Source organism: Rhodnius prolixus, unplaced genomic scaffold, assembly GCF_049639745.1.
Source record: "Rhodnius prolixus isolate KJV_2025 unplaced genomic scaffold, Rpr scaffold_23, whole genome shotgun sequence".
NCBI lineage: Eukaryota > Metazoa > Arthropoda > Insecta > Hemiptera > Reduviidae > Rhodnius > Rhodnius prolixus.
In genome coordinates, this window is record NW_027411627.1 from 1,493,017 (window position 1) to 1,508,238 (window position 15,222).

A 15,222-nucleotide genomic window follows, 5' to 3' on the forward strand; every position below is an offset into this window, starting at 1 on the left:
AATTACATTCTCCATCTAGGTGTTCTTCCCACAATGTTGTGTATATGTAATATAAAATAAATAAGATATGCATATTTTTAGGACAGCTAATTATTCCAGTATTTTACCATAAGTAAAATTAGGGGAACTAAATTAAATTACAATTGAGAAATGAATAAATAATGTTGAATAATCTACTTGTTATTAACTGTGTGTTATTTGTCCTCACGAATATTTCGGTAAGACGAATTCAAGACTGAAATATTGCTTTAAATCCTCCGTGATTCAAATTTAAACAGTAGCCGACTCTAAATTTGTCTTTTTCTAATTTAACATGCATGTATATGTGACAACTTCAGAATCAGAAGAATAATTTGGAATAGAGTTAAAATAAAGTACCTATTTATACGAAGATATAATATACATTTTATCACAATTATAACTACTCCTTAACAAAAACTTACAGTTTAAAAAGTTAAGTATAAGGGTTGATTAAACGCCAAAAGGTACACAAATCAGCAAGTACCCAACATTTCATTCAAGCTTAGTTGATATAATTTAAGTAATTTTGCTGCATTAACTTTTCCTTCACATTTTTTAGAATTTATTAGATGTCACATACCCTTATGCTGGCCAGTTCATTCATAATAGTTATAATTGTGATAAAATGTATATTATATCTTCGTATAAATAGGTACTTTATTTTAACTCTATTCCAAATTATTCTTCTGATTCTGAAGTTGTCACATATACATGCATGTTAAATTAGAAAAAGACAAATTTAGAGTCGGCTACTGTTTAAATTTGAATCACGGAGGATTTAAAGCAATATTTCAGTCTTGAATTCGTCTTACCGAAATATTCGTGAGGACAAATAACACACAGTTAATAACAAGTAGATTATTCAACATTATTTATTCATTTCTCAATTGTAATTTAATTTAGTTCCCCTAATTTTACTTATGGTAAAATACTGGAATAATTAGCTGTCCTAAATATATGCATATCTTATTTATTTTATATTACATATACACAACATTGTGGGAAGAACACCTAGATGGAGAATGTAATTGAAGGAAACTATATTATTTGCGATAAAGCCAGATTGACTACTTCATAAAATAACAATTACTTTAATCGCAGAATGAACTTAAACCGACGATTTTTATTTAAAAATAAAAATAAATAAAATCATTGATGTATGTTGGTGTAAGCAATTTTTAAAAAAGTTTATGAATTTTTTAGCCTCATATTTTTTTATTTTTTATAACGTTTTCTTTTTCACCAGTGATTAATAGTTTGATTATTATAGATAAATAGATATTACAGTCAATCTAAGTTAAATGGTGTGCTACTTGAACAAATATTTTGTAGATGAAAATGGCCAGCATAAGGGTATGTGACATCTAATAAATTCTAAAAAATGTGAAGGAAAAGTTAATGCAGCAAAATTACTTAAATTATATCAACTAAGCTTGAATGAAATGTTGGGTACTTGCTGATTTGTGTACCTTTTGGCGTTTAATCAACCCTTATACTTAACTTTTTAAACTGTAAGTTTTAGTTAAGGAGATTTTTGTACCTTTTGGATAGATTTTCATTTTTGTCTATTTTGCTAAGTTACATATCTGCTTTACTGTTTTTTTTAAATTTGGAATAAGCAATTCTATCATTATAACCTGATAAGGTGTTAAGTAGGAACCGTAACTACCACTGGAGAGATCTTTTAAAGAATGATTATAGTTGCGGTCCCCAAACCATCCTCAATAACAATTTTTTTGAGAAAGCCTTTTTATATAAAATAGGAAGGTATTTGTACGTAAAAAGCAAATTTAAACTGCGATTTCAGACCTTCCTTTTAAGAGAAGTAAGAAAAATAAACGGGCGATTACAGTACTTCTCCATAAAAGGCAAAGAGGCAAAGATTTTTAATCGAACGACAATTCATTAATGTAAATAGGTTCACCCATTGATAATTTTAACGATTGCAGTACTTCCTCTTAGTAGGTGTAAGAGCATGATGGCACTTCACAGCCATATAGAGGAGCTTTAATCACTTCTTCGTGCTAAATTTTATCAAAATCGGACAAAGCGTTATAGAAATATTGGTAATAATAGTTTTAAAAACGGCCTTACTTGGGTGGGGCAAACTCCCCTCCATATGAGGCATAGCGACGAGACTTTTAAAGTGCAAATCTATACAAAATTTCGATTCGAATGACACTTCATTCATGAAAATCAGTTCACTTGTCGATAATTTGAAACGATTGCTATCCTTCCCCTTAACTAGTGTAAGAGCAGATCGCCGCTTTAATGTTACGTAGGGGAGCCCTAACTCTATCATCCTACCAAATTTTATCAAAATCGGGCTAAGATTTACAGAGTAATTAGTAATAATAATTTTGAAGGGGGCCTTACATAAAGGGGGCTAACTCCTCTCCCATTCGGTGTACAGCGTCGAGACCCCCAAAAGGCACATCTACATAAAATTCCGAATCGAATGTCACCTCATTCATGAAAATCGGTTCTCGCGTTTAGGCGCTACGTAGTTTACAAAAAAGGTAACAACAACAACAAGAAGAAGAAGAAGAAGAACAACAACAATTTCTGAAAATGCCGTTTTTGCTCATTTTCGGCCACTTTTTTCTCAAAATCTATTAGGTCTGGGGGGTTGCAAAAAAATTACAGTTATAAAGGAGGGTTTGCCCTATATTTTAAAGAAAATTTGGGAATTTTATCTTTTATAGAAAAAGAGAAAAAAATTGTCAAAGTTGGGTGTTTTTCAACGTTACGCTTTTTCGTGCAGTTTTTGACGATCAACCCTTATACAACTGTCCTACCGGACAGTTTTAATTATGAATGAACTGGCCAGCATAAGGGTATGTGACATCTAATAAATTCTTAAAAAATATTAATGAAAATTAATGCGGTAAAATTACTTAAATAATATCAATGAAGTATTAATGAAATGTTGGGTACTTGCTGATTTGTGTACCTTTTGGCGTTTAATCAACCCTTATACTTAACTTTTTAAACTGTAAGTTTTTGTTAAGGAGATTTTTGTACCTTTTGGACAGATTTTCCTTTTTGTCTATTAGCAAAGTTACATATCTGCTTTACAGATTGGATTTATTTAAAATTTGGAATAAGCTATTCTATCATTATAACCTGATAAGGTGTTAAATCGGAACCGTAACTAACACTGGAGAGATCTTTTTAAAGAATGGTTATAGTTGCGGTCCCCAAACCATCCTCAATAACAATTTTTTTGAGAAAGCCTTTTTATATAAAATAGGAAGGTATTTGTACGTAAATAGCAAAATTAAACTGCGATTTCAGTACTTCCTTTTAAGAGGAGCAAGAAAAATAAACTGCGATTACAGTACTTCTTTCTAAAAGGCAAAGATTTTGAATCGAACGACAATTCATTGATGTAAATCGGTTCACTCATTGATAATTTTAACGATTGCAGTACTTCCTCTTAGTAGGTGTAAGAGCATGATGGCACTTCACAGCCACGTAGAGGAGCTTTAATCACTTCTTCGTGCTAAATTTTATCAAAATCGGGTTAAGCTTTGTAGAAATATTGGTAATAATAGTTTTAGAAAGGGCCTTATTTGGGTGGGGCAAACTCCCCTCCTTATGAGGCATAGCGTCGAGACTTTTAAAGTACAAATCTGTACAAAATTTCGATTCGATTGACACTCCATTCATGAAAATCGGTTCACGTGTCGATAATTTGAAACGATTGCTATACTTCCCCTTAACAAGTGTAAGAGCAGATCGTCGCTTTATTGTTAGGTAGGGGAGCCCTAACCCTATCATCCTACCAAATTTTATCAAAATAGGGCCAAGATTTACAGAGTAATTAGTAATAATAATTTTGGAGGGGGCCTTACATAAAGGGGGCTAACTCCTCTCCCATTCGATGTACAGGGCCGAGACCCCCAAAAGGCACATCTACATAAAGTTCCGAATCGAATGACACCTCATTCATGAAAATCGGTTCACGCGTTTAGGCGCTACGTTGTTTACAAAAAAGGTAACAACAAGAACAACAAGAAGAAGAAGAACAAGAACAAGAACATTTTTTGAAAAAGCCGTTTTTGCTCATTTTCGGCAACTTTTTTCTCGAAACCTATTAGATCTGGGTGGTTGCAAAAAAATTACAGTTATAAAGGAGGCTTTGCCCTTTATTTTAAAGAAAATTTGGGAATTTTATCTTTTATAGGAAAAGAGAAAAAAATTGTCAAAGTTGGGTGTTTTTCAACGTTACACTTTTTCGTGCAGTTTTTGATGGTCAACCCTTATACAACTGTCCTACCGGGCAGTTTTAATGACGGAGAACAATACTAGAAACATGGCCAACAATTTCTTTTACCTACTTCACAAGAAAATAACCATTATTATTACCCAATTTTCTGTTTGCTTTTACATTTTTAGAATGGAGAATAAAACACTAAGCGATAAAAAACTTTCTTAAAAGTTTTTATGGAGAAAATATTTTGTTGCAAAATTCCATTATTAATTGCGTGCGGAGGGGAAAATAGTAATAGCCGACCTAATGTCAGTGTATGCTCCTAGCATTTGTGAATTACTATGTCAAAACAGAAAATAAGGAATTTCTTTAATGAATGTTAGTAAAACTGCTGAAGATTTCTGTTGTCCGACCAAATAATAATAATAATAATAATAATAATAATAATAATAATAATAATAATAATAATAATAATAATAATAATAATAATAATAATAATAATAATAAATAATTTTATTATAATGAATTTAAATTACAGATAATACAAAATTAGAAAACAAACAAGACCAAATAATAATATACTCCAACTAAAAATCCACCCGTAACTTAGCAACCTTAAGAAAACAAACTCCTTTAAACAACTGCGATTTATTTATTTAAAACATAAGAACGCCCTCAACTAATACTTCTTGATAATAACTACCTAAATTCAAGGGATCTCTCACGCTAGCATCCTTTATTCCGTTCCTTCTTCTCATATTCTATTCTTCTATTTCTCTTTTCCTACATATGTATATATAGTATGTATACACTTAGCGAGAATATTTCCATTCAAAACTAGAAGGATAAAACGGTTGTTTCGATAAATAAGTAATCATTGCTCCGACTTGAGCACAATAATTTCGTCCAGGTTAATGAATACTAAAAATACAATAATATTGGTCTTGTTTACATTCTCCAAACTTCCCGCCGTTTTAAAATATCCGGCCCCCACCATTGTCTGGAACTGTACATCACTGCTCAACTCTTTGACGTGCAGATCAGAACCACGCGATGTTTACTGCAGTTCGCGCCTTGTACTCGTTGTATGTTACAATACTGCTCTGACTCATCTAAATGGTTGTCAGTCTAAACTCCGCCCACAAAAAAAAATGTTTTTTTATTTGATCCAACTGCCGGGGTACAATATGAAATTCCAACCTTCTTTCTAGATACATTCGACGCTCTTTCAAACCAAAAACATTTGAAACTTCTCAGCAATAAAATTTTCTGACAGGAACTGATGTTCTTAATTTCATCAAAAGCAGTATTACCGATCGATCTTTGGGCCTTAAATGATGTACAATAATAAATTGACCAATTTAAACTTTAATTTTTACTGATGATGAGAGATGTGCAAAAAGACCATTTTTTTTTTTTTTTTTGAAAACCAATACGCCTATTCTTTGATCAAGGAAGTGGACCGTAAGGCTTTGTTTTAAGGCCACTTTAGTCTAATTCTAAAATTTTAGGGAAGTCAATTTGAGCTTAGAAAACAAGTTTTATCTCAAGCGGCCTCTAACTGCCGATCTGCAAGAAAATCCTTGCACATCACCATCCACTTTCTGTTAAATCAGGTGTCTCCAATTAACCATTTTGAGATTCATGCAAGCAAAGCGCATACAGCTGCAGCAGCATTCAGTTCAGCCTGAATTAAGCGACTTCACGTCCTTCAAGACCGAGTAGATCTCTTCTCAAACCACTTATTAATTGAAACGAATTGTGGATTCATTTCAATCATCAAACTAACAAAAGCGGATGTGTCCATCCATCTTTTGGCTGAATGCGAACTCCCTCCCCCTTGACAGGAAAATGGACAGTGCCCCAGTGAAAACTAAAATCGGAGATCTCCACGATTCGTCCCTCAAATGAGAAAGAATGAATAACTAAATGAAGTTTCCTTTGAGGATTTTTATTTTTATATTTATAAAAATTACTGTTAAAATTTTTTTGTACAATTTGGGATTTGATAAAATATTTTTTTATGGAAGAGCGACTTTATGAATAATTTCTTTTTAGGATTATCGAGTTTTCGAAAACGGTTGCAACAATTTTATTACATTTATTTCTAGGGAGTTAATTTCAGTGGGATTCCGAGGAAATGGGTGTGGCTTATTCGGACGGAAATATTTTCCAAGTATTATGGATGCCAACTAAAGTTAATAGAAAATATGTAAGTTTTAAGTTTGAGAAAGTCGTGTGAGTAGTCTTGCTCGTATTACAGCTCAAGGCGCTCCGAGGGCACTGCCAATGGAAGTTACAATTGTGGAAGCTAGACAAGAAGAAGTGACGAAACAGTTATGACTTGTCAGCGTTATCAACAGAACGAAGTTAACAAGTCGCCTTTATGTGGACTGCACCAACTATGTATGTTAGATGGTGTTGGTAAGCCTGATAATTACACTGTGCGTCATTGTTGCCTGCCAGGCTGGCCCGTAATATGCTTAATTAGACAAGATTACATTTAGAGAAATAATTATTTAAAACAAATTGTGAGACGAAGAGCGCATTCTCTGTTCCGCTAGCCGTACAGTGTGCTCCATATTTTAGAATTAGTCACGGGAATTTCCATTGACGACCGACTGCCTTGTTACAGGCGGCCTGCCCGGTAGATTGCATTTTGAACTTTGATAGGTCCATAACTGGGAAGGTAGTGTGTCCATAGACAGGTTTGGAAAAAAGTGATTAATCTTAATTCCAGACATTTCCGAGAAACTCTGAACAAAGTATTCTTAAAATGGCATTTTTACTAAGGAATCCGAAGGAGCTTGCGAAGTCCTCTAGTTCTACAGGAAGCAGAACGGTAAATATTGATGGAATCTTTGAAGAGCTCAAGTAGCAGTTTTCTCCAAACTAGACACATCAAATTGGAACAAAGTTACTTGTTAACAAATTAAACAGTTATAAATACAACACGCAATATAATATTAACAAGAATAAATCAATATTGGAGACATTTTAAGAAAAATCGCACTTTAGTTTGCGTTTTTTCGGACGAAAATAAAGTAATGGAACCCAATAGGATGCAAATTGGTTATTCTGCAATTTTCACAAAGAACACTGAGAAATGAGCTTGCGCCAAACATTCTTTCGCTTTGTCTCGGAATGGTAGACATCCTTAAATGGTGTCAATATGGCAAACTATAACTTCTGGTTCGACTTGATCACTTTTTATACCAACATACCTATGAATGTTTGAGAATACGGTAGTTTGAGTACCTGAAGATCGCTGTTTTCCCCATTTAAATTCTTGTTCTTGTTTGTTATTTTAAGGTTGTATAATTTATGTTCTAAATGATTTATTTATTTTGTAATGGAAAGCATTTTTTACAATTTTTTTAACTTTATTTACCCAGCTTTTTAAATGATTCGCTAAAATTTTCCTTACTTAAATTATAAACTACTCGGCAGAATCTTGTTTGATGACTTTAAAAAAATCTAGTTATTGCCTCCATAAACGTACTCTTCTATCATTCCAATTACGTTTATGTTTACTTCTAAAGCAAACAATCAGAGAAGTATTACGATTTAAGTTCGATAGTTAACAATTAAATGAATATAAAATTGAAATTAAATGATGTTAATTCCTGAAAAAATAAATTAAAAATGGAGATGGAGGTACGTTCTTGAGATCTCTTTGTCTAGGAAGTGCATCCGTTGTGACGATGTATATCGCGATAAAATTAATTAAATTTGTAATAAATGGAGGAAATTGATTTCCAATTGCACGTTTTCCAAAATTTTAATTTACATAATTTCTACATAAATATATTTGCTTTCCTTCTGAAAAAGGTTGTTGAGCCTGGCTCTAAGACCATTCAGTAGATTTGTCACTTTCTATTGCAAGGGAAAGTAACGTGTTCTCAGTATGTTTGTTTGGCAGACAGTTGCGCTCACGAACTACGGCTTCACACCCACTAGGCGGCGAAGGACACGGTTGAAGTGGTGGTTGAATTGAGTCTAGGGGTGGAAAGTGCAGCGCGAGGAGAAGCCGATGGTGGGAGGCGTTCAGAACGTTGCCGCCACAGTCAGTCGATCAGTGCTCCGCGCGCGCTACGGTTATCCACTCGCAGAAGTGATTGCCTGCCTCTGTGAGTAATGTCGCGCTACACGCCAACCTTCTGTTTACATTTCTACTTTGAGAGACCTAGTTCCGGGCAATAATTGGCTGGTTCTTGTTGTGTGTGAGTCTGGAAGATGTGTCACCGGTGGAAGAGGCGATACAGCAAGCAGTTTGCAAACTGTGCCTGTCCTGACCCTGTCTTAATATTGCTCCTGTTGTTTAGCTACTACATGACCGAAAGTGCCGCAGCGCCAGGCCGCCAGCTTGGGAAAGGGCCACCATTCGATGACACATTGGTCAGTGCCGCCTTCTTCTATTTATACCTCATTTGATTACCTCCTGAGCCTTGTAAACAGTTTGCAATCATGTGGATGTGACTCACCTACTGTAGTATTTGTTACAGAAATTGTAATAATAATTGTTCCAAAATGTCTAAACTTAAGGACTGTTAATTCTTCTTGCTCCCCTAACAGCAATAATCCGTGCATATTCTGTGAATTCGTGCATATTCACAATTTTGAAATACTTTCGAAGAATTTGAAGTCTGCGAAACTGTTATGCATATGCTTGTTAGTCTGTTGTAGAATTTCATCAGCAATTCTCAAAAACGAGAGAAATTGGATTTTTGGTTTATTTGACGCGATCCGCGTCATAATTATGACCTGAGTTTCGGCTTCAGAAAGTTTTCGACATCAGTTTGAATCATGGTTTGTCATCAGTTTTTTAGATTATGGATAAGCTGTAACTTTTGAATAACTTGTAAATCAACCGAGGGCATAATAACCCATTGGTTCATTGCCCCCCCCCCAAAAAAAGGGCACCTTTCAGGCGAAAAAAAATTCCAGATTCCCTCCGAAGAACCCTTTCAGTCTAATGTAGCCTCTTTACCTGCACAATATTAATTGGTCACCAATCAACAGCATTCCTAATTCGAAGAAAAACGCCTGAATCGCGCAGCCTTTTCTCCACAGGTTCATCAGTTGTTGGTATCAACCGATTTTCTTTAAATGTGCTATGAAGTTCTTTATCAATTTGATTTGAATGCTTGGACAAGAGAAAGAAGTACTCTATGGCACCTTGGGCGTTCCAGGGTAAGCGTTACTCTCTTAAATCTAGAGAGGATAACTAAACTTATTTCAAGTCCTTGTAAAAAGCTAATGTTCCTGCTTCAAAATTTATTTTTCTTTAAAGCCTTGCTTTATCAGGTCGAACATATAGAGAACCAATCCCTAAAAACGTTTCAAAATTTTAATTTAATTTACTAAAGAGCCACGAGCTGACAGTTTCTCTCCAGAGGGGCCGCTCAATGAACAGGACTTGCAGTTTCTCAATTGCAATTGTGCAGTAGTTAGTATACGAGGTATGTTCAAAAAGTAACGGGAATTTTCGTTTTTTGAAAAAAATATTTATTTATTCATCTACATTAATATTGTCGCCTTCAAAGTAGTCCCCTTCGCATACAATACACTTGTGCCAGCGCTTTTTCCAATCCTCGAAACACTTCTGAAACTCGATCTTTGTGATAGCTTTCAGCTCTTTCAGCGATTCGCTTTTAATGTCATCTATGCTTGTAAAACGACGGCCTTTTAATGTTCTCTTTATGTTTGGAAATAGAAAAAAGTCACATGGAGCCATGTCTGGCGAATATGGAGGCTGGGGCATCGTTAAAGTTTTGTTTTTGGCCAAAAATTCACGAACAAGCAATGAAGTGTGAGCAGGTGCATTATCGTGGTGCAAAATCCATGAATTGTTTTGCCACAAATCCGGGCGTTTTTTCGGATTGCTTCACGCAAACGGCGTTGAACTTGTAGGTAGTACTCCTTATTGATTGTTTGACCTTGTGGCAAGAATTCATGATGCACTATGCCATTAAAATCGAAGAACACAGTGAGCATAACCTTCACATTCGACCGCACTTGTCGAGCCTTTTTCGGTCTTGGCGATCCAGAATGCCTCCACTGGGACGATTGAGCCTTAGTTTCGACATCATATCCGTAAACCCATGTTTCGTCACCTGTTATAACACGTTTCAGTAGATCCGCATCGTTGTCGACTTCATTGAGTGACTCTTGAGCAACTTCCATTCTCCGCTGTTTTTGTTCGAAATTCAACAATTTTGGAACAAATTTTGCTGCCACACGTTTCATACCCAAAACATCCGAAAAAATTTCATGGCATGAGCCAATTGATATGGCAACATCATCAGCGACTTCTCTGATTGTGATTCGGCGATCGTTCATAACCATTTCTTTCACTTTTTTCACGTTTTCATCGGTTGTTGATGTGCTTGGACGTCCAGGTCGTTCGTCATCTTCAACGTTTTCGCGGCCATCTTGGAAACGCTTATACCACTCGTAAATCCTTGTTTTACTCATAGCAGACTCACCATATGCCTTTATTAACATTTCACACACTTTATTACACTTTATTTCATTTTTTACGCAAAATTTAATACAACTTCTTTGATCCATTTTTTTTAACAAACAAAAATCGCCAAGCTCGAAAAACACGTCTAACCTTAACGGCTGCCACTTAAGAAGTAAACAATGAATATTACTGAAAATTTTATCGTACTTCAGGGGCATGTGTACCAACATAATAAAAAAAAAAAATTTTACAATCAGACTCTCCAAACCCGCGAAATTTAAAGTTCCCGTTACTTTTTGAACACACCTCGTATACTTAATTAAAAAAAAAAAAATTCTCTCAAATGAGGTATCACATTATCATCAATAGAAACATTCTGGTCCACAGAAACGGTTACGTTTTTGTGATATTTTAGAACATTCGATGTAGGATTTGACATCAAAAATCACGAATGGTTGGCTCCTGGAAGGCACATGAGTTCTCTGCTCCAGCGGCATTCTATCTGTTCTCCAAACTAGTACAAAATATTAAGTTCTTGCTAAACGATTGCGGGACCGAAAGGGGCTAAGAGTAACGAACGAGAGGGTGTGGAATAAAGGGAAGTAGTAGTTGTGGGAGAGGAGAGGAAAGCAATTGGAAGGTCAGCGGAAATAAATAAACTGAGGCGAGTTGGAGAATTACAGCGGCACGCTGATAAAGGCTAGTGTTATTGACATTTGACCATATCAGTGTGACTGGAGTGACAATCAGCTGCTAGCTCTCACAGAGTCTACAGCTGTACTGTTCCACCACTTCATATTTGATTTGCTCCATTCACTCCTCGCAGGACGAGTTCGAATTAAATTTTGGAAATTGTGTTTTCACCGCAAGTTCATTTTTTTTGGGGGGGGTTATCTTAAGTTGGAAAACAATTAGCGGTGAACATTCACTATTTCGTGACGGTAAAAGCTGTAAATGGCTTCAAGAGGAAAGCCTGGCTCCACCCTCTTCAGCAATAAATCTGCCCCGTAAAATTTTGAGGATTCTAATTCCTCCTTCAGTTCAAGTTGCCATCCAACTTTTACTTCTATTTAGAAAAAACTCTGAAATCGTACCATTTTCTTACCTCTTTTAGAGGATGTACTCGAATTTTAGTTCGATTAATCTTAGTTTTATCACTCTTGTACCCCTTAAGAAGATGTGATCAAAGTACGTTTTTCTCAACATATCCATGAAAGAGTTTTATCTGTCTTACGTTTAATAAAAAGTATTGCATTGGCAAAGTAATTTCATTTATCCGCAACAAGAGAATGTACTCATAAGTTTAATTTTTGTATACTACTATTAGTCTATACTACTGTTAGTATGTAAGTGTTAAAAATTAAATATTGAAGAAATGAATGCAGTAACGAGATATTGGGACTCAAATGTAGGGCGTTTTTGGAACTAAGAACTACTTAGCTGCCACTTTCTTCTAAACTAATCTATTGTTAAAATCAATCTTTTACTCTAATGAAACTACTGGTGTAATCTAAGCAAAGTTTAGCCGCTATTTGTATTTTACTCTTTTTTTTCTTTTTAGTTGTATAATAAGACTGAAATAACCTATAATGTTCATAATTTCTGAATGATCTGATCAATGTGGCGCGAGATATTAATTTTTAAATTTTTAACCGTGGAACAAAACAAAAGAAAAACTCTCCCAAAAGAAAACAAGTCTTGTTGACAAAAAATATAAAATTGAAAATGTACAGTATAAGAGTTTATTAAACGACAAAAGGTACACAAATGAGCAGTTCGAAAAAATGAATGAGTAAGAGAGTTTTGAGAATTGGTCTTGGGTCTGGATTCACACTGATTTACTTTATCGTTGTAAATATGTGTATTGACTGAAACTAATTATTAGAACGAACACGCTCATTTTGCCCAAAGTCTGGGGGTTAGATTTAAGTGAACTGCTGCGAAGGGACTCACGTGATCAGAGGTTATTTAAGGTTTCCGACCCCTAATACTTCCCAGCAGACACACTCTTTGCTCGTCTTCTCCCAGAATTAGTGAGCCTAAAATCAGTTTGTTCCAATAGTAAGCTCGCCTTTGTTTGAATCGTTTTATCTTTAGTTTTGACATCGGTTCAACGAACTTCTTATCAACTAAACAATAGGAATCTGTCTGGTGAACATTGATTGTTTTTATTTAACTCGATTGTAGACTGTTTGGTAGGGCGGCCAGCGGTCAATGGACAATTGCAGTAAACTTTTATTATTATTACTTCTTCTTTTTTTTATATTAGCAATTTTGACAAGATAGACGTTCTCTTAGGAGAACAATAGCTCAAGACCTCTCTCTACATACTGCTCTTAAAAGGATGGAAAGTGTTGACTTCACCACCCCAGATAGTATATTCTCGCATTGTGATGTCAGACACGTTTAAGTATCCGACAGACTTTCAGTGCATTGTGTGACAGAATGGAATTTTCTTCTCCTTGACTAAATTCTCGACAAAATTATCGATCAATCAACTTGTGATGATTTGTGAACATCCGAAACCGCCAGAAACCAAAAACACACCAACTATGTGACGGATAAAATCAACCTCAATACAATATATCGTTTGTAGGGCCACAACTACATTTTCAGTTAACATTTTACTCTATTCTATTCCCCATAATACAGTTACCGTTGCGAATGAAATGAGAGAGGAACTACTCTTGTAGCTGGTTCTTTTCACGTAATTCTAATTTTTCACCACTATCTAAAGATATTGTTTAAAAATTTCTGCAGCCCTGGTCAAGTAGAACTCTATCTCTCCATCTAGGATCACTGAATCCATTTGAATTTAAGCTCAGGTTTAGGCAAGCTGCTACCTGTCTGTGAAGGACTGTTTATTTGAGTTTTCAATTTCCCCATTTCAATGTGTTCGTAAAAAGTTCATGTCTCATTAACGCTAAGACCTGATCGCCCGTTAATCCTTCTTATGTGTTCTGGATTTCCAGAACCAGACAAGGAAGACGTTGTTTGGCGTACAATTCTCACCAAGATGTTCGAGTATCCAACACGGCTTGGAATGGCCTTATGGCTATATGTTCTGGGAAGTTGACTCTTATCTTTTATTGCCGTCATGTTTCATGGTCTCAGTTTTACTGGGGGTATGCGACGCAAGTTAATTTACCCACTGGTTATAAAGAGAACATGAACTTCCCAGTTGGATATATGTAATCACAGAAAGGTGACACTGTTGTGGGTCTCACACCGAATATTAGATTTATTTATTTTTAGCTGAGAATTCTTTATATTCATAATTATTCTGAAGGGCTATCTCTTCTCGCTCCGGTCGGAATTATGGTGGACCTGAGGGACACTGTATCCGGTGCAGCATAATGGCGGCGGGCGGTGGAATTACAGCCTCTGATCCGTATCAACGTGATTGTGGTTCTACCAAACGGCTCTTGTCAACTAGTGAAGGGCTATTCAAGACTACCTCTAGATTTATTCGTTTTGATTTAGTAATAATTCCAAAACTCGTTTACCGATTCTCACATGTTTCTCTTTAAACTTTTAAATTCCGATGCCAAGAAATTAATTAAAATGTTTATTTTAAAGTCGCCTATGGATTAAAGTTGATTGGTTGATTGATGTTTGTTCCGAAATATGTGTTCACAATGTTTACAACATTCACTGTATGTGATGTCAGAGAGAATAAGAGAGAGATTTCGGTATTTGGATCAGATGCTAACTAGATCTGGCAATAAGCTTTACTTCAGAATCAATCTATCGAAAGAACACTTACCGAGTTTTCTCTTAATTTTTCGTATCACTGAGATTTAGAACTTTGGCCAGAGAGATGCATCTAGAACATATCACTATGGATATTTAAAAAAAAGAAGCTAGAATCTCATGTTTTCCAAAATTTGATTAGAGTTTTCTGTCGTTTTCGGAAGTGGCTAGTAACGATTTCTTTTGTATTTTATCAGAAACTGTTTTGAATTTTTTTTATTTAAAAATTTCTAAGAAATTATTATTTATGAGATTTCTACATTCTTAGTTATAAAAACACTTTTAGGTTTATGAAAATTCTTAAATTAGAATCACTGTTAGAATGGCAATTAGAGGAAGTGGAGTTCAAGTACGAACATTTAGGAGTGTTTCTCGTCAGACTCACAACTTGAAAATACCGAAATTTTAAGTGCATTATTTTACTTCCTTTTTTTTTCTAATTTGAAAAGACAAGACACAGTCATTAACCTGTAAATTATTTCACCATCAATGATTTTATTATAATAAGATGACCTCATGAGGAATCCCATGACTCTAAGGAAAAGTGGAGGTCGGGATAAAGCTGGCATTTATCATCCCCATTGCACGAATCCCGACCCTCAGACTTCTAAAAGTCCTTCTGGGCAGTCGACACAAGGTCTAAGTTTTGTTTACTTCGTTCGACAAGGCAAAATGGGGTCAAGTAGGTAAGTTATGCCTCAATTAGGGTAGGTAACTTTTCTTCTGAAGACATTTATTTGAGAGGTTCTCAAGTTGTGATATC

At 35.1% G+C, this 15,222-nt stretch overlaps 1 protein-coding gene across 3 annotated transcripts in view; it reads left to right on the forward strand.

The window, feature by feature from the left end:
• The first annotated feature begins 8,305 nt into the window (after positions 1 to 8,305).
• The window catches only part of LOC141459852 (matrix metalloproteinase-2-like), a 61,326-nt gene continuing 54,409 nt past the window's right edge, over positions 8,306 to 15,222 (forward strand). For 2 of the 3 annotated variants that reach the window (XM_074139386.1, XM_074139387.1), the window contains exon 1: positions 8,306 to 8,635. In XM_074139386.1, coding sequence (XP_073995487.1) covers positions 8,474 to 8,635 — 162 coding nt within the window. In that variant the 5' untranslated portion in view covers positions 8,306 to 8,473. The remainder of the gene's footprint in view (positions 8,636 to 15,222) is intronic. The other variant, XM_074139388.1, reaches the window with a different exon arrangement.